Source organism: Medicago truncatula, chromosome 1, assembly GCF_003473485.1.
Source record: "Medicago truncatula cultivar Jemalong A17 chromosome 1, MtrunA17r5.0-ANR, whole genome shotgun sequence".
Classification (NCBI taxonomy): Eukaryota; Viridiplantae; Streptophyta; class Magnoliopsida; order Fabales; family Fabaceae; genus Medicago; species Medicago truncatula.
Window position 1 is genome coordinate 28,302,497 of NC_053042.1, and position 19,775 is coordinate 28,322,271.

General features: G+C 31.1%; 3 protein-coding genes across 6 annotated transcripts; all 3 read right to left on the reverse strand.

Moving 5' to 3' along the window:
- Positions 1-485: 485 nt before the first annotated feature.
- On the reverse strand, positions 486-1,999 carry LOC11424040 (uncharacterized). Its single transcript, XM_024780547.2, has 5 exons — positions 1,500-1,999; positions 1,219-1,315; positions 998-1,119; positions 828-912; positions 486-747 (listed from the first exon to the last, which is right to left on the reverse strand). Exons 1-5 carry the CDS (start codon positions 1,696-1,698, stop codon positions 486-488), a joined length of 765 nt encoding a protein of 254 aa, XP_024636315.2. The 5' UTR covers positions 1,699-1,999.
- A 1,732-nt stretch (positions 2,000-3,731) lies between these two features.
- LOC25483662 (uncharacterized) lies at positions 3,732-10,603 on the reverse strand. Of its 4 annotated transcripts, none has more exons than XM_024777350.2 (11): positions 10,326-10,603; positions 9,209-9,439; positions 8,743-8,858; positions 8,298-8,406; positions 8,143-8,182; positions 7,528-7,617; positions 7,342-7,441; positions 7,120-7,238; positions 6,808-6,910; positions 4,780-5,450; positions 3,732-4,559 (listed from the first exon to the last, which is right to left on the reverse strand). In XM_024777350.2, exons 2-11 carry the CDS (start codon positions 9,351-9,353, stop codon positions 4,238-4,240), a joined length of 1,815 nt encoding a protein of 604 aa, XP_024633118.1. In that variant the 5' UTR covers positions 9,354-9,439; positions 10,326-10,603; the 3' UTR covers positions 3,732-4,237. The 4 variants fall into 4 exon arrangements, with proteins under 4 accessions (XP_024633118.1, XP_024633129.1, XP_013467817.1 ...); XM_024777361.2 differs by having other exon boundaries at positions 4,205-4,559; positions 9,362-9,439; XM_013612363.3 differs by having other exon boundaries at positions 4,205-4,559; positions 9,215-9,439.
- Positions 10,604-14,132: 3,529 nt separating this feature from the next.
- Positions 14,133-16,466, reverse strand: LOC25483663 (geraniol 8-hydroxylase). The gene is made up of 2 exons (XM_013612364.3): positions 15,543-16,466; positions 14,133-14,838 (listed from the first exon to the last, which is right to left on the reverse strand). The coding sequence occupies exons 1-2, from the start codon at positions 16,440-16,442 to the stop codon at positions 14,266-14,268; spliced, it is 1,473 nt and encodes a 490-aa protein (XP_013467818.2). The 5' UTR covers positions 16,443-16,466; the 3' UTR covers positions 14,133-14,265.
- Positions 16,467-19,775: the final 3,309 nt, after the last annotated feature.

Below are 19,775 nucleotides of genomic sequence, written 5' to 3' on the forward strand. Positions count from 1 at the left end.
AAATATTAATTTTTTACTTAATCACAATGATCTCTATGATCACAATTATAAATTAAAAAAAAACCTAAATTCAAAATTTTAGTTACATCTATTATTTTTCTTGGTTTCATAAATAATATTCATTGACATTACTTTTTTAATTTATGAAAATAAGCACATTTTTGAATAAAATTTACCTCATAAATATATGTATATTTTGTATTTCATTAAAAAAAATGAATTTTATTGTTAAATTTTGAATATAAAAAAAAGCATTAACAAATCATGTTTGATTTTATATTTGTGAACAAAAAATAAGTTTAAAACACAAAAATATTTTTAATATAATAGGTTATCGCTAATTATTCACACTTAGGGAAATTTAATTTTTGTATTTACTTTAGAATTTGTGTAAAGTTTAAGACATAAGTAAATTGTAAATTGAAAATATGGAAACTAATTTTTTTTTTATTGAAGTGTCAATACATGCAACGAAAACAATTTGTTCAATTGAAAATTGAAATTCCCAAGACAATAAAAGAGGTGCCTTGCATCAATATACAAAATAACATTGTACCAAAAGGTGTACAAACTTTACCAAAATAGACTTGTAATAAAAAAAAAAAAACAACCTTATTAACATTCTTTAACTCCTCAATAGTGGTCCTAGGAGTAAGTAAGAGAAACTCTTCATTTACAAGTATGCGAGATGAATTTGGTAATTGGATCAATCCCGATGCAGGAGAATTTGTATTTGCACTAAGAAAGCTATAATAAAAAGTATCAATCAATAATATTATAACTTAAGAAGAAAAAAAATGTTATATTAAAAAAAAATATATATATACCTTTTCCTTAGTTCCTTTGTTTCACCAATTTCAGGATTGAATGTGATTCTAGTGGAAGAAAATGCATTTTGCAATGCTGATTTTCCTATCATTAAGATTCAAAAGTATATGAATCAAGTATATATATTCGTATAAACAAACAATCACAATTGCTAGTCATAAATTATTACCTTGAAACAATTTAACTTTTGCCAACATAATGGCTACAACAACATTTTGAGATTCACCGGACGATAGGAAAGAGCTCAGCTCTTCAACATACTCTCCAAAAAGAGTACATTTAAAACGATACCTATTTAAAATTGTCAAAGATTATACAAATATTAATAAAAATACTATAATACAGGTCTTGAAAAATTAGAATTACAAAAAAAAAAAAAATCAAACCTACCCATTTGAATCCAATTCAATGACATTCATTTTAGTTTTTACACCATCTCTTTCGTACTCTCTTTCAACTCCAACTCCAGTCATGACTCCAATTACATCTGCATATATAACACACATTAAAATATCGATCAAATTACTATTTATTATTAAAAGAATATAACATACAATTGAATCATATTAAACAAAACATTTTATTAATTCAATATATAAATTATTGTGTTATTTTTGTAAGCAAAAATAATATTAAAAAAAATCTACATGAAGAAAATTATAGTCACTTACCTACCAAGAAGTTGTTGTCGTAAGATTCATTGAAAACATCATATGCAGATGTAAACGAATACACGTTTGTTGGGACCAAAACAGTTTTAGATAGTTTGACTTTTGTGTTGATTGTGAAATTCAGTTTGTATTCATTGCGTGATGGTCGATACGAACCACTGTTGCTAGCAACATCAAATGAGGAAATCGTGAACACCATTCCCTCTTGGAGTTGCTCCTTGGACTTGTAGATCAATGTTCTTCGTATAGACGCACCAATTCGATCACCCTAGATAAAAGAGATGAGAACATTATACTTTAAACAAAAAAATACTAAAAAAAACAAAAAAGAAAAACGATATGAAAAAGGTATCTTTCGATCCATTAGAACCAACTCCATGGAAAATGATAGTTTTTTATTTTTGTAGTCTTGAACAAACCAAGCACGAACAACCCTCACAACCATGTCCACGATTGTTTTCTTGGCGAAACATTAGAGTTGAAGTCGTGTTTCATAGACATTTTCCTTTGCAATAGAAAAATTACAGAAATAGTTTAAAATATAGATATCAGAGCACCAGATAACAGAAAACGAAAAACTATATTTTGTGATTGTTGTGTACTCATACCCAAAAACTCTACTATTTATATAGAAAAATAGTACCATAACGGTTAATATCAATTAATTATCAATTTGACCGTTTTAAAATTAATATTATCAACGTCTTTAATATTATAAAACGTGCATTAAACGATTAAATTATATTTCATGTAACGTACAAAAAAAATTAACTTCATAACATTTGAAATTTAATTTAATATTTAATAATATCTTATAAATAATTATGTAATATAGTTTTGTAACAAACAAAAATTAATTATATAACCTTAAAAATTAATTAATAAAATTAATTTTTTTAATTAGTAGGTTAATGCCTTAGTGTAACGTCCCAAAATTCAAAATATAATTTATTCAATTTATTTATTATAATTTTGTAACCAACCAAATTTTTAATGTTACATATAAATGTTAATTGAATACTAATTAGATTAATAATTATTTGATTTGTAACGTTCAAATTTTTATTGTAAAATATAAATTTTAATCGAAACAGTAATTATATTAATCATTATCTGATTGTAACCAACTATTTACTTTATGTACAATTTAATGTTAAATAAAAAACGGTTTTTAATAATAATTAAAATTATTAAGCTTGTATTAAAAATTAGGAGGAATTTTGGGAACATATGCCAAGTAGGTTTTTGATGAGGTGGACATCCTTAGAGGAAAGGAATTTGAAATAGATTATTTCTAAGAACTCTAAATTGTTAGTATAAAGATATCATAAAGACATGTTAAGAAACCCACACATAGTTGTTATATCTTTTTTTTTTTAGGGGAAAAGGTTGCACACAGTGGTTATATCTTGAAACTAACAAAATTAACTTTACAAAAATATTGAATGTTTTTAGATTATTAGCTACAACATAAACATATATAAGCAAAGAGAACATGTACATCTTTTATAAAAGTTGAATGTTTGCAAACACTATTAGTTGCAATTCTTTAATTTGAGGGGGAGACTGATGAAGAAGACATAACGGCATGTTTGTGTGTGAGCATGTGTTGATAGTCTTATTTTTTTTTATCTTAATAAATCTAGACCATTAATTAGATCTAATAGTATTTTTGTCATGGTTCATCGATGAAGGACATAATTGAGCCCTCACCCTAGAATCCAACTTTTTTTTTTTAATAGAAGGATAGTCAAAACTTATTAAATTGAATTTTTTTTTTTTTGGTACATAAGTGAAACAAATTTCTACTTATGGGAGACAAATATTATTAAACTGATATTTTCTATTGGTATTATAAATTTTCCAAGACTCGAAAGCCATACATGTTTATGTTGTAGCTAATAATCTAAAAAAATTCTGTATCAACTAATAGTTTGTAAACTAGGGTGACTTATTATTATTACTCATGAATTTGATCATTCTTACTATCTAGATAACACAAATATCTAAACAGAGAAATGAACTAATTAGAAGTTTATGTAAAAAGCTTTGTAAATATTTTCTTGAAACAAATTTATATCGATCTCGACAAGAATACTACATCGCATTTTCGTCATTTCATCGTCACTTGATAATATTACTTTGTGAATCGATTTTTACACAAATTTTATACTCATAATCTCTTTTAAAAAGGGGTTACACATTTAAAAAATATGAAAATGAATATTTCCATGCACAAATTTTTTGTTCTTATTTATAACTTTACGAGGCAATGTAAAGATAAATTGACAAACACAATATAGTATAGATTACATGGTTAGCAGAAAAATAAATGGAAAAGGTGATTTCATGTCCAACAAGACAAAAAAGGAGAGCCTTTTTTGAGTAAATCAAGGTATCCTTGTGTACAAGGGTAGAGATTTAATCTCTGGAGGTAACGAAGATCTATTAAAAAGGTTGACTGCTTTCAATAGATGATTTTCGGTACACCAATTGATCAGACTCCCGGCTAAATGGTCAAAGAACTCAAATATCTACCGGTTTTGACACACTATGTCGGTAAAAAAAGAGAACCCTGTATGAGTATATTTCACTACTGAACCATTATTCAAGAAATCCTTGCCTATGGTATACAAAACATGTACTAAGCTACTGAGATTTGTGGTTACATGCTGACAATATGCCTCAAAATACCATATCTTTACTCTCCTCTTAACCATTAACGTCTCTCCATTTGGTTAATGCAGAAAACCAAAGCACATATATTTTTTATACCCGCTCAACTTCTTTGGTACATTTGAAGACATACCTCGAGTCACATTGTTGTTGGTTTTTTTCAGCCTTCTTGACTTAACTTTATCATCTGAAGACATGTCTTGGACCAAATCAGTGTTTGGTTGCTTGTTTTGGCATGTTGTTTGGTCCATAATCGCTCCACTGTCCAAAGAATATGAACCAACCTGGCTTGCCTCAGTAGGTCCTGCAAGACCCTGCTCTGATAGAGTTGGAATCACTTTGTTGGGATTTATTTCCTTTAAATTTGGATCTATTCCTGAATACCTGAAGGAGCCATAACAATAAAATTAAAAAGAATTAGAACTCCATCTAAATATATAACATCAATGATCAACAACATCAAGCACTACTTTGCTTATTTTGAAACTAGCCATATAGAAGGAAAAAATATTTGTCATAAGGTGTAGTTACACCTCAAGTGCAGAGTTCAAATTAACATATATAACTTTTAGCCATTCTTAGGATAAGTAGTACAATCAATCACCTTAAGTTTTGGATGTCAGAGTTTGTCGAAGGTGCTTCTTGTGAAGTTCCCTTCAATATATCTTTATTTGGTACCCCATTTTTATCAGAAGGTTTAACAATTTTTGTGGAATATGAATCAACTCTATCAATTTCTTCCATGCAAGGGGACTCTTCATTGGCAAAGCTAGTCGAGGCCATCTCGGAATGTAATCGATATTCCCTAATCATTGAAATGGCCTTGTCTAATGTTTCTATAGCCTGTTTGACATCCGAGCGAATAAATATACTCTTTCCTTTTTGTGCAATTGTGCCTACTTCCTTGTTTGGAATGACACTTACTTTCTCATCATCCTCCACACTTTGTATAATATCTTCTTTATCTAATTCTACAATCTCACCAAATGCTTTGCTATTTTCTAGTTCTGTTGCATCCATTGTCGGTGACATGTCATTATTTGCACATTGACTTATTTTATCCTCTTCAGATGCATCTTTTTCTCCACCCGGCTTACTTTCAACAAGGTATTCAGCAGGGTGAATTTTTGCAACTTGTTGAAGCTCTCCGCTATTTGCAACCTCTGATGCACTAGTAGTAGTGCTATATAGAGCCTCGCGAATTCTAGCATACAATGGATCCCCCAAGGCCTTGCTGAATTCTTCTTTATCACTGCTCATCACAGAAGCCACAACCTATAATATTATCAGGGTTGGTTAATGTCGAAAGATGATATGAAACAGTACCAAATAGTAACATGATGTTCACTTTCATATGAACATGATTGAAATAGGCTTAGTTCACAAAGCCAAAGTAAATACTCAAAGTTGGAGTAATAATCAAAGAAACCATGTTAATTAGCATGATGAAGACGAGCCTAGTAAGTATATGACTTTCAATTAAATAAAGTAAAATGGAGTATAAGAAATATAAGTTTGCCAGGAGGAAAACAAAATGTAACTTAGAAGTGAACATTGGAAAACTTAACATACAACTTACAAGTCTCATGGTTTAAGTATCATAGGTAAATATAGAAAATGACATGAAGGTAGAGGGAGATGTAAATCACAAGATTCAAAGAGCGGATGAGATGGACAAATGCTTCTGGAATAACCTGTGGTTGAAATTTACCATTCAAGCATAAATGGAGAGTTTAAGTGCATAGTTATAAGACCCACAATGTTACATGTTAATCAAGTAGTCAGGCTCATGTGGGTTAATGAGCTTCAGTTGACGAACAGATCGACAGCTTCCGATTTGGAATCTTGGCTGGAACAATCCTTGGTCAGACTTTACTTAGGATGAACTCCGGATTACCTGGGGCCCTTTTCCCCTTAGGAACCGGAGGGTTAAGATCAGAAGAAACATATGTGACTAAATGTTGGGTTCTAAAGAACCAACAAGAAAGTAAGGTCAATATTTAGAGATGAGAATGATATGACAGATGAATGGTCGCACAACATTGAAATGAACCAGTTGTGGAAAATATGGTAATATCTTGATTTAGATGGTTTAAGCATGTATGGATAAAATCTTGAGAATCGCTGATAAGGAAGGTAAACTTGATAGAGAATCGTTTAATAGGTAGACTAGAGAGATAAGGGGAGACCAACGAAAACTATAGGTTAAACCATTAACAACATTTGGAATTCAATGATTTGTCATTAGACATAATTTACAATACGGCAACGTAGTGTCGTAAAAAATGCTTTGGTTGTTGCTGTTATTGATGTGTTCTGAATTTTTCCATTTGCTGATTTGTTTAAGGAAAATATTTTACCCTATTTTCTTTGTAATCTTTCTTTCCATCTAACAAACAAAAAAACTATTTTATTAAAAACAAGTAAGTAATCTAATGATAGATGATTAAAGAATCCTTGGGGAGGTAGATGATTTGATTATAGAATATATAACATAAAATGCACCATTACATTTGCTTTTAACTTTCGTTTTGTCTTATTAAAGATTGAGATTAAACACTGGATGCATCCAGAGATTTATAAATAACAATTATTGAATGCCAAACAAGTATAGATGAAAAGAATCTGCAACCTTCTGATAAAGTCTGAAACCATTGCCAATGAGCTGCCTTGAAATAAAGTTTATCAAGGATGGAGGAACAAAATCAACCTTTATATCCATATTAGCTATTGTCCTACAAAATGTCAATTATTGAATTAGAATTACAAATAAAAGTTCATTTTCTTTGTTGTACCTTTTCATTTTTCAAAGCTTGTCAATTACAGTTAATCCACAAAGCCAACTAGTAATAAATGTCAAGTAAATTCCATCATTCCATTGAAGTAAATTATTTAATTTGTTTTCCCCATATCATTGTTATGTTTATTTACACCTAAAACTCACCGAAAGTAACTTCTTTCTGATGTCACCTTTTGCAAAGCAAAGCCTCCCACCAAATCAACTCTCACAACATCCTTTTCTTCAGGAATTTTCTCATTGTTGATGCTCTTTGACTCAGGGACCTGAGAGAAAATTAAGCACAAATTTCTTGAAAACTTCAATCTAGTCTATAATTAACTTTCTCTAAAATAAAATAAAAAACCAAAGAAATGTTCGGATTATTACTGAATTCGTAAGAACGACAATTAAGTCATCTTGAAAGTACTCAAACAGATAATAGTGCACTACAGCTTCCCTTGAAGACAGAGGCCACGAAACCTTCATCCTTTCTTCCGAAATTCAGAGCAAAATCAGAATTTAATAACGAAAACCTTCAAAGCGGGATTGAAAAGTGATAATTTTAGCACAAACCTCACTAGTGATATTTGTTCCCCAATCTGAACCTTCTGTAAACATTCACATGATAAGATTTTGAAAGTAGGAATTGTAGACTGAGGCCACCTAAATGAACATTGTTAAACAGGTGTCAGCTACAAATATCAGTTACATTTTTAGGGCCTGTTTGGATTGACTTATTTGAACTTATCTACTGACATGAGCACTTGTGAGACTGTTTGAGTCTGAGAGAAATTATGAAAATAGCTTATGACATGTTCATAAGCTGTTTCCAGCTTATTTTTGTAAGCTCTCAAGGATAGCTTATGAAAACAAACTATAGTCTATATGATTATATGAAAACAGTTTGACTTTAATTTATCGTCTGTATAAAAATAGCTTATATATAAGCAATTATATGACAGAAAACAATAACAGCAAATCAAATGTATGCCGGAAAGAAAGAAAAAAAGCTACATTTTTCTCAGCACATTAAAACAAACAAAAATAAAGCGGCTATGTTTTTTCTTTTATATTGTGTTACAACTTTGAACCTTATGCATAAATTAATAACGAAAAGAATGTTAATGGTGTTCAATGTCATTTGATGAATAGTATACAGAAAGTTAAAGGTAATAAAATAATTCTCACCATTTTTTGTAAAGAGAAGTCTGCCATGAGATACATAGACCTGAAAATGATGAAAATAACTAGTTCAACTTTGCGAGTTGATATCAATAATACGGTCTGTATTTTGTCAATAAAAGGATGATGCTAAATCTGTTCATTGCTCTAATGTGACTTACAAACATCAACAGGTCCATCCACAAAGCCTTCCACTAACATTGTATGAAAGGGAGTTCCCTCCGGTCCTTCACGATACATAACACGGAACTCTTCACCGTCCTGTTTTAACTATTGGAAAAAGTAAAATTATCAGCTATGACTCGATGAATTGATTGCAAAAAATCAAGTATTAGCATCAAGCTTAAAGAATCAGGTTACAGGTGTTCTGCATTAGTCCGTTGAATTTTAAACAATAGAGCATTGTTGGACAGAAACCACATAGCCAAAAAAGGTACATCAATTGCAAAATCATGATTTCTATGAAACGAAGTTATGAATTAGACACACAAAACAAGATGGTTCCGGATCTAAACTTATGGAAGATTACATATTTAAGAAACAATATGGTTTATCAATAAAACAAAACATTGTGAAACTGCAGAAGCCAGAGAGTGAATAACATACTTTCCAATCATTTTGTGATGTATTAGACCTTCCATGTTCATCTGAAGTACTTCTTAACATATCAAGAAAGTTAGATATTTCCGCAGTTTTATGTTCTACGAATTTCTCCTTATATTCTGCACAAAACCAAACATACAATTAGTGAAACAGAGAACACAGAGCTAAGCAACTAGATAATTGTTCCACTGAACTCTTCCTAAATGATTTCAGAACTGTAATCCCTGAATGTATCAAAACTAGAAAAAACATCTCTAAATGTGTATTTTGTCAGTTATCATGGTCCTAGAACGCGTCTTTTATAGTTAGTTTGGTTCTCAAACGTGTCTTCTAACCATATAATTCTGTTTGGTCCATAAATTACTAACAGAAGACAACTCAGGAACAATATTGCAATTTCAATACATTCAGGAGTTATAGCGACAACGCCTCATACATTTAGGCACCAAAATAAATAAAAGAATGTTACCACCACCTTCATCTTCTAGTTCCGATGAAGGTAGGAGTTGACTTTTGACAAGCTTTTTGAGTATCTCGACATTTGTAAGATCAGGTGAGGCAAGGGTCTTATCTAGCCTCTCCCTATACTGCACAATCTTTCGTTTCTTCTCCATCTTCGTACCTCGTCGGGAAGCCTTTTCTCAAAATGTCATATCAGGCATAGGTGCCAACCATTCATAGGATTCTTCCCACACTTATCCTAAATTTACCACAAGAGAAATCCAATATGGTTAAACAAGATTAACAAAGCAGGTATAGTTCTCATCACATCATTCACGATAAGTAAAATACACAAAATTGCTCGTGTTTAATTGGCCAAAATCTTTGTTGCACAGACACTTCTGATTGAAGGCGTGTCCAACACGTGTCATGTTAGACACCAACACGACACTGAAACTTGTGATTACATTGAATTATGTCATTTTTTCAAAATTTGATCAGTGTCGACGTATCTGTGTCGTGTCCCGTGTGTCTGTGTTTCATAGACGGAAATCACATAAGGTTTCCTTCTATTATCCAAGGAAAAGACCACTGATGGTCATTGGTAAAACCAACAAACAAAAAAATCATAACAACAACAAACTCAAAGCTCAACTGGTTTGAGTTAAGAGTTAACGAGAGTTTAAACTCTAGTGAATGAGAAAAATATTAGCGTAACAACTAATTTACTAACATTTGTCAATCCAAATAATAACACACCCATTTGAATTACATCTGTTGCAACAACAAATATAACATAGTATTAACCTATGAAGCACACACACTACACTGATTAGAGATGTCTAAGTGTCCAACACCGACAGATATAATTACACTGAATTATATAATTTTTCGCAAATTATTAGCTGTGTCGACGACGTGCTTCATAGGTGTTAACATATGAAGAAAGCTAAACAAACAAAGATTGAATAAGTCTCCAAAACAAAAACCACCAAATACTAGTCTTAAAGTCAACATGCACATGAGAATCAGAGATTAAAGCAACTAAACAAAATCAAACCCAATACAAAAACATGAAACAGAAGCTAAAAAGATGAAGAAAAAAATGATTAAAATCTAACAGAAAGATGAAAAGAAACTTTTACTTTGATTGTACAGTAGTGATGATAAGGTCTGAAAAGATGAAGAAGAACCCAGAGAATGAGGGGAAAAAAAGGAAGATCTAAAACGGTGATGAAAGAAATATTCTGTCGAGATTCAGGTGATGTGATATAGCACCAAATCGGATAGAAAACAAAACAAAAAAGGGTATGTGACTTTTGTTTGTTGGGTCCAGACAAGTAAGGTAGAACTCGAACACCAGGACAGACTTTTTCTTGGGTACTTGTTTTCGTCGACCTCCTCTTTGTCTTAGTTTACTAGGTACGATTAGTTAACCACACTTATAATATTCAAAACAGAATACTCCTCTTTCGCTTTTATTTACAAAAGACAATTTATTTTTAGATATATTAAATAATTTATATATTTGGTTTATGTTCTTGATCAAATACATACATTATTGAATGAATTTAAAAAATCAACTTTTTATTGTAAATATGACCGAAGGGAGTATTTAGCATCAATAGAAAAATGTAAATTAGTTTGTTAATCTTAAAAAGAAATATTATCTAAGACCAAAAAAATATATATATTATCTTCATCGAAAAATAAATCTTACATTAGATAAATGGTATTTTATAAATGATATATATTAAAAACTTTAAAAAATTAAATTTGCTTTGACTACCTGATGTGTAAATATATGTAAATATTTTTTTTCCCTTAAAACTCAAGACAGGAAGTCAGCGATGTTCATAGTGCTTTTTCCTTAAAATTAAATTTTATATATAGAATTTTTTAATATGCTTCCCACATTGGATGTTTTTGTGGTTATATACTTTTATTTTTTTCTTAAGAACGAAATAGGAATGTTAATTTGACTCAAGTTTATTGGACATCCGCAAAATTACCTACAATAGAAAGGGTAAATACTCGCATTTGAATCTACGTTTGATCTCGGGTATTTACTAACAAAATTATGGGTGTGGAACGAACACTCTAATGTCCAACCCATCACTAGTCCGCACCTATATGATATTATATCATTAAAGTTAATTAATTGTAAATATTTTTACAATTATTTAAAACTTAAATCTTTCTTTAGAAGTGTTTGAACACTGGTGCATCTTTCTCATAAGCTACTGATCAACATCTCTTCTTCAAAATTGAATCAATGCAATAGAAAAATCGCAAATCTTTTGTTCACCCATTTTTTGTTGTTGTCTTGTTGTTTTTATCCTTAATCAAGTATGGATACATACGATTCCAAATACGAATAGTTGAGTCATCTCTAAATTATTGTTAATTGTTATGTTTTTTTTGTTGTTTTTATTGTCCTTAGGATTTTTTTTGTTGTTGTTGTTTTTATTGTCCATGGATCATGCTTCAAGCGCCCCCAATGTATTTTCCTGCGCGTAAATGCTTGTTTCAACGTCTTTTAGGGTGTTTGCTTCCATATAAAATGTCTTTGGACTTGGGTACAAAATTCCTCCATTTGTAATGTCTTACGAGGCTTCTTGAATCTTTATTCATATATGATCTTCACAAAGTCTTCACAAGTCTTCAGATGTCTTGTTTTGCAATTTTCATGATTCTTCGTGAGTTATATCAAAACAACATATAATTGCTATGTTTCGGGAAAGTAGAATTACATGACTCAAATATAGTAAATATTACAAATATCCCAAAAATCGCAATTGCTCTAATACTCCTCTATTCTAGATGAAAAACCTGTTGGAAATGACTGAAAAACATGCTAAGAATAACGTAAGATGACATGTCATCAGTGTGATTCTTTATCTATTATGTTAATGGTTTGGGATGCATGACCTGAACTATGTGCATTGAACAAATTTTATGTTCATGACTTTGTTCCATGTTAGTGGTAGACATAAGACTCGTCCGCACAATTCATTTTGAATCATGCATCACAAATTTATTGGATTCACTAAACATCCTTGTGAATCATTTTCTTGCATTCATCAAATGTAGTTTTTTTAGGACAAATAAAGTTCTAAGATGGGGAGAGTTGATAAGTGTTAAAGTACTATTATTTTTCAAAGTAGTTATCGACTTGTTTTGCAATGAATCAATTATGAAAACCCTCCAATTTGATACAAATATCGTTTATATTAGTTTAATATGTCATAAATATAGTACATCCAGTTTCTATACACTTGTATAAGTTTAAGACAATGATTGCACCAATGCAGAGAAATCGAAGGCAAGAATACATACACCAGAGTTATGCTAAAGCATCATAAAGACGTCTGGAGACATCCACAATTCGTTAAGCATGCATGGTAAAGTGAATGCAAGCAGAAAAATAGGATTCTAAAAGATTGAAGACAAAGTCGATTTGCTAAGCACAAGAATTATGCTTAGTTAGAAAATACAATTACCTCTCCATGAAGGAAAAGCAAAGGCGGCTCACTAAGAACAAAAGTTGTTCTTAACGAACAAAGACGGTTTAAGTAAAAATATCTAAAGAACAACCGCTTTTCCCTCCCTTGAAGCAACCTCGATTCTCTAAGCATAGTTTTTTGTTCCTAGCAAAATTTCAACTTTATAAACTCTATAAATAGAAGTGCAAGTCATTTGTAAACTCAATCAATTTTAAACCCAAAATAATAGAGAGAATGAGGGTAGAGAGTGGTTGGAGCTCCAAGATTCAATACTTCTCTGATGTTAGTCATGCGACACATGGATAACTTAACTCTCTCTTGTGTTGGAATTGAATGTAAATAGATAAGAATCTTTGTAATACTCTTACTCCAGATGATTGTATATGATTATGTTCTCAATATAATTTTAGTCTAAATCTTTTTCTAATGCTTTGTCGCCGATGTAGTGTGCCACAATTGATCTTTTGATTTAATTAGGCCCTAATAAGGCTGGCTATCTAAGGGAAATGATTTAAATTATGTATAGGTGTTATCCATGAGAGATCGCATGCAAGTCTATATTCATGTATAACGGGTTAATGGTGCTTTATCACCCTGTAATATAGGTCATTTTTTGTTTTCCCCCCTGTAAAATATATATTTTTTGGAATACCCCCCTAATAGGTCATAAAAAACCGAAAAAGTTCTGCAAAAAAAATATAAAGTCGTTTTTTTATGACCAATTAGGGGGGTATTATAAAAAAAAAAAATTTTACAGGGGGGTAAATAAAAAAAAATTTACAGGGGAAAACAAAAAATGACCTATATTACAGGGGTGGTAAAGCACTATTAACCCATGTATAACTTTTCAAGCATATGCCATAGAAACATTCAACTATTTTGTCACCGAGCATTGGAAGTCAGTTGTTTCTATGTCATTTCACGTCCTTAACCTTAATTTTGAAACCTACGCTAAGGAAAGGGTGAAGTTATATCTGAAACATAAAATGTATTCAATCGATTAAGATTAACCTTACGAGGAATAATTATTGTTGCTTTTAGATTTTCTATTTTTTTCAAAAGAAGTTTTTCATTGTTTTTCTTTAAAAAATGTTGCTATCTATCATTCATATTTTTAAAAACACATCGATAAAAAATATTTTAAAACACAATTTCTAGGGCGGGCCACCTTTTTATCATGGATAGTACTAACTTGTGTTCTTAGGGCACATGTTAAAAAATTCAAAAAAAGAAATATTCTCTAAAATTTTGTACATTCAATTAATTAAAAAAGTTAAAGATTAAATGTAATGCACACGTTTTTAATAAACTATTTCTTTATTTGATTTATTAACTTGTGTCTTAAGGTCACAAGTTAGCATTTCCCATTCATTAGTAGACCAAAACTTAAAAATCAGCCAAACCTAACAACAAGTGGCATGCCAGGTCATAGTCTTCAAAAAAGTATGAGTTGAGTTTTAGAGCATTTATATTTATGTGCCTTCTTTTTCTTACAATGAATATATATGCCTTGAATATACAATAAAAAATGTACTACTATAGCCGTCAAAAAAAAAAAATTGTACTACTATATTATATGTTACACCTTATTTACTCTAACTGGAATAGCTCGCAAGGGTTGATTAATGTCTCTATCTCCATTTTCCAGTTTCCAATCAAAGAAATTAATCAATGATCCTAACATCATATGTATCATTTTAGTAGCAAGTGGCATGCCAGGGCATATTCTTCTCCCACCACCAAATGGTGTCAATTGAAAATTTTGACCATTGAAATTAATTTCTGACCCCAAAAACCTCTCAGGCAAAAATGAATTTGGATTATCCCAAATATTAGGGTTTCTTCCTATGGCCCATTCATTTATTACGACCTGTGCACCTTGAGGGATAGTGTATCCATGAATTTTAACATCAACCCTAGCTTTTTTTGGTAGTAAAAGTGGAGCTGATGGGTGCATGCGTAACGTTTCTTTTACTACTGCTTGCAAATATGGGAGTCTAGTAATGTCTGATTCCTCAATTGGATTTCCTATACCAATTATTTGTTTAAGCTCTTCTTTGGCTTTTAACATTGCATGTGGGTTGTGGACCAGTTCTGCCATTCCTCTCTCTATAGCGTAGGAAGTTGTATCTGTCCCCGCAACAAATAAATCCTATTACAAAGTCCCAAAATGTAATATAAATAAATAGTTAACAAAATTACACTTTTAATAACAAGATTAATATTAATATTTGCATAAGAATATCTCATAATGAGTGAGTATGTGAACACATTTGTATTCCTCAAGGAAAAAAAAAAGGGTAAATACATCTTTTCGTCCCTGTAATATTAGCGAATTCCAATTTTAGTCCCTGTAAAAAAAAGATTTAGATTTTGTCCCTGTAATTTCAGATTCTTCCACTTTTGGTCCCTCCTTTCATCAAGTCATTAGAATCTGCATAAATTACGTCATTGTAATTTCATATTCCTCCCACTTTTGGTCCCTGTAATTTCAGATTACTCCACATTTGGTCCTCATTTTACGTGCCATGTATGCAGATTCTACTGACGTGGTGAAATGAGGGACCAAAAGTGGAAGAATCTGAAATTACAGGGACAAAATCTAAATCTTTTTTTTTACAGGGACTAAAACCGGAATTCACTAATATTACATGGAAAAGAGGTATTTACCCAAAAAAAATAATGAAGTTAGGATGATGTCAACTAGTCGTTATATATAGTCAAAAGACAACTTTCACTAGCTTAAACAAAGTTATTTTAAAAATAGAAAAATTATCACACAAATATAAACAAAACAAGGATAGTAAAATAAAGTTAAAAATAAAAATAAAATAAAAAGATGGAGAGAAAATTTACAAGAAACAAATGTTGAATCTTTGTTGTGTCCATCATTTGGCCATTCTCTTGAGAGATGTTGAGCAAATTGTCTAACATGTCACCATTTGTGACATAATTTTCTTCATTTCTTAACTCCAATCTCTTGGTAATATAGGAATCAAAGATTTGCAACAATTTTTCAGCATAAGTAGCTGATATTCCCCTGATACCTTGTGGGTCAAACATCCTCAAAATAGGGAAAAAATCAACCAAGTTTGGTGTTCCTATTGCTGTCATAAGACTTTCAACTATATCTTTATACTCATCAGTTTCACCTGCAGAGTTAACAAAATCCATGGAGAAAAAAGTGTTTGACAAAACATTCAACAAAGTCTTAAAAGCAGCTTTCTCAACATCCACTGCTTCACCAACCAAGCTACTTCTATCAATATCACATAAAAGCTCTTGCAGCTTCTTACACCTAAGTTCATTGCTAGCATCAAGAGTTTTGTTAGAAAACAAATTGTTTTTGCATATTTTTCTTAGGTCTCTCCAAAGATTTGACATTGGCATAAATGGTAAGCTAAAATGTTCATGACCAAGAACTGCTACAGCTTGAGGAATTGTTCGGTCCGAGATCGAGAGATCATGGGTTTGAAACACTTCTTGTGCTATATCTGGTGATGAAATTACTATAGTTGTTATTTGACCTAGCTTTAAATGCATTATTGGGCCATATATTTTGGAGAATTTGGCTAATGAGTATTGTGGTTTTTTTCCTAATTCAAAAACATTTCTCATAATTGTAAGAAGTGAAGGACCTGGTGGAAGATTGTACTTTTGTTTTTTGGTTCTACCAATGAGTGAAATTAAGCTTATAGAAATGTATGTTAAAAAGAGAATGAGCATTGTGGTTGCAAAATACATTTCTGGATTCATATTGCTATAGCCTAAAGAGGATATGATATTTTGATATGCTTGGTAATACATGGAACTAATTGATTTATACAAACTCATTAATCGAAGTCAAAAGCCATAATGCATATAGTATGTGAATTTGTCAAAGAGAAAAAAATAATATGCATGGAAATTGTGGCTGGCTATAGTTGATGAATATTGAATTCTACGAAGAAAGTCAAGTAATACAGATTTTTGTTGAAAAAAGTTTGTGTTTAATAAGATTTGACTTTGATGCCGTCAAAAAAAAGATTTGACTTTAATAATACAGTTGCATGATCAATAATGATACAAATTATTTTGACAAAAATAATACTCACGTGGTTCCTTTTTAGTCATTAATCTTTTTTCTTACCATTTTGATGGGGTTTTGGTAACTTAATTTCAACGTTTTAATAACTAAACACAGATGAGGTGGATTGGAGTATAAATGAAAGCTAATCTATTGGTATATCAAAAAAAAATAAAATTAAAGCTAATCTGTGTATATTATCTTGGAGATTAATTAGACGACGCCATTCTGATGAAGGTAATGGTTTTCATTCATTTTGATTTAGTGTTATGTTTATTGTGTTAATATGTTTCAGGGTTGCATTTAGTTCCCTCATGGTATGGACTTTGTGGGTTGCATGCACATGTTGATTTTTGGGGTTTAGCTGTCTAGGGTTATGGTCCACACACATATATTTTAGATTATTATTTTTCCACCCTGTAGGGCTGGCAATGAACCGAACCAACTCGATTATAGTTCGACATTCGACTCGATATTTAATCCGTTGAACTTGGTTCATGAACCTAACGAGCTGGACTTGAGCTGAAAATTAAGTTCGTTAATTAAATGAGCTGAACTTGAGCTACATATAGTTCGACTCGTTAGGTTCATGAGATGGCTCGATTATCGATTATATATATAAATCAATTTGAGTTAGTTTTTAAAAAAATTTAATTCAAATGTGGCAAATGTCGCTGAATACAATTTTGTCTTGAAGGGAAGAGCAGTTGGAGTTTACAAATAAAAGAATATTATGAATTTTGTTCACAACTAATTGAATTTTGTTGGATTTTTTGTCTCTGTTACTTGTATCAGATATTTTTCTTCGTATTTATGCAACCTTTAACTTTATATAATTTATGTCTATTATATGCATGCTTGTGGGAACTTTTATTTTAATTCAATATTTAATTTTAAAATATATATATATATATATATATATATATATATATATATATATATATAATATCAAAGATCTATAAATTAACTTTTTTTTTATAATTTTTTTTGGACGAGTTGAGCAACCGAACTGAACCTAACGAGCCGAACCGAACTGTTCGTGAACTTTAAACGAGCCGAACTCGAGCTGAAAAAATAGTTCGTATCGAACTCGAGCCGAACCAATTCTTATCGAGTTGAGCCGAGCTCAGGCAGGTTCGGTTCGACTCGACTCATTTCCAGCCCTACCACCCTGTTGACTTCTTGCGCGCCCTGTAAAATTTCCAAAAATGCCCCTTTGCATTCCGGATTACGTAATCCAGATTGCATTAGGACCATAAAAAAAATGAAATTTTAGATTCTGAACATAACAGAACTATTAACAAAGACAAGTTATTCCCAACTTAGCTTACAAAGAACAGAATTGTAAAAAGACTAAGCAGCAAATATTAGGATAACTGAAGCACAAGTTCAGTAGTAAAAAAAAAAAATATATGTGTGAATTACCAAGGAAATCAATTGAGTTTCGGTAGAAGATTGCTAAAAGTTGACTAAAAGCACATGATTTCACCAGAAAATTAGTTAAAGATATAGTTTACATGTATGATCTATCTAACCAATTTTAAATGGTATACTCAACTATTCATTGTTATTATATTCCCTTTTGGTCCAAAGAATAACATCTAGCTCAATCTAATAACAGTAATGTGCAAAAAAAGAAGGCAAACAGAATCATTTTGATTCATATCATGAGGATTCAACAAAGATTTAGGTTAGTCATATACACAAAATATGTCATTTTATCAACTTGTCACATAGAACAATTAACAGAAGACAACAAAGTACTTCAATCATACATGAACACAAGCACAAAGAGAACTAGTAACAATACATGAAGGCAAATGTGATATGAAACTGTTACAAACATGTTCAGAATTGATGCTGGTGCTGTCCGAATTACGTAATCCGGATTACACCATGGAAAAAAGGGTGTTTAGGGGGGTTTTCGGATTATGTAATCCGGAAACATCATGTAACGCGCCCTATTTTTGAAGTTTCTGGATTACAAAATCCGTAACTCCATTTTGCACCCTATAACAAAGGAAAACACCATTCCGGATTATGAAATCCGGAAACCTCAAGGACATTTTTGGAAAAAAAAAACACAGGGCGCGCAAGAAGCTTATAGGGTGGGAAAAGTAATACTGTATATTTTAATCTTTTTCAATTTATGGGAGCGTTGTGGTCCACATATTATATTATGAATGAATATTTTTAAAAAAAGGGATGCAGTCCGTAAAGCTTAGCTTAACTCTATATCGAAATTGTTAAAGTGGATGCTTTTACCTAGGTTTAAACTTGAAATCTTGTGATGCGTGTGAATTTTAATAGTACTTACCATTTCGTCTAAAAAAAGGGATGCATCGTGGTGCCCGTTCAAACATGGGTGAAAATTTCAAAGCCCGGTAAAACCGCTTAAAATATGAAACCATTGTTATCTTAAAGGAAAAAAATAATTAATTCATGATTCAAAAGCTCTCTCTTTCCTTCTCGCGGCTCTTCCCTCTTGTAGATCTTTGCGAAAAAGAAGATCTGTTGTGCAGTGGATTGCATATAGTTGTGTTGTCGTAAAATGTCATAATTGTGGAAGACGGTGATGGGAGATAAGAATGTTAGAGCTTAATTTATTTTTATTTTTTTAACAGTAAATGTTAGTATACTAATTGCTATGTTAGTGTTTTATGCCCTGTACTATAGCTCTAGAACTTTAACCCTCTTAATTTCTTTAATTCTTTAGGCCAACCAAATAAGTTACTCAGCCCCCACTAGGGCTTGAGGTTAATTTAATAAATAAAGATGATTATATATTACTTTTTCCACCCTATGGCTTACTACCGCGTCCTGTAAATTTTTCAAAAATGCCCTTTAGTAATTCGGATTTTAAAATCCGAATTCATTTTTCACTAATTCGGATTTTATAATCCGAACTATGCTTATGTATAATCAGAAATCAGAATCTCTCACATTTCAGCCGTTTTAAATTTTGCTTTTAAAAACAAAGTAAAAAAGCTAAAAACATGTCAAATAAAATCATAAAAATATAG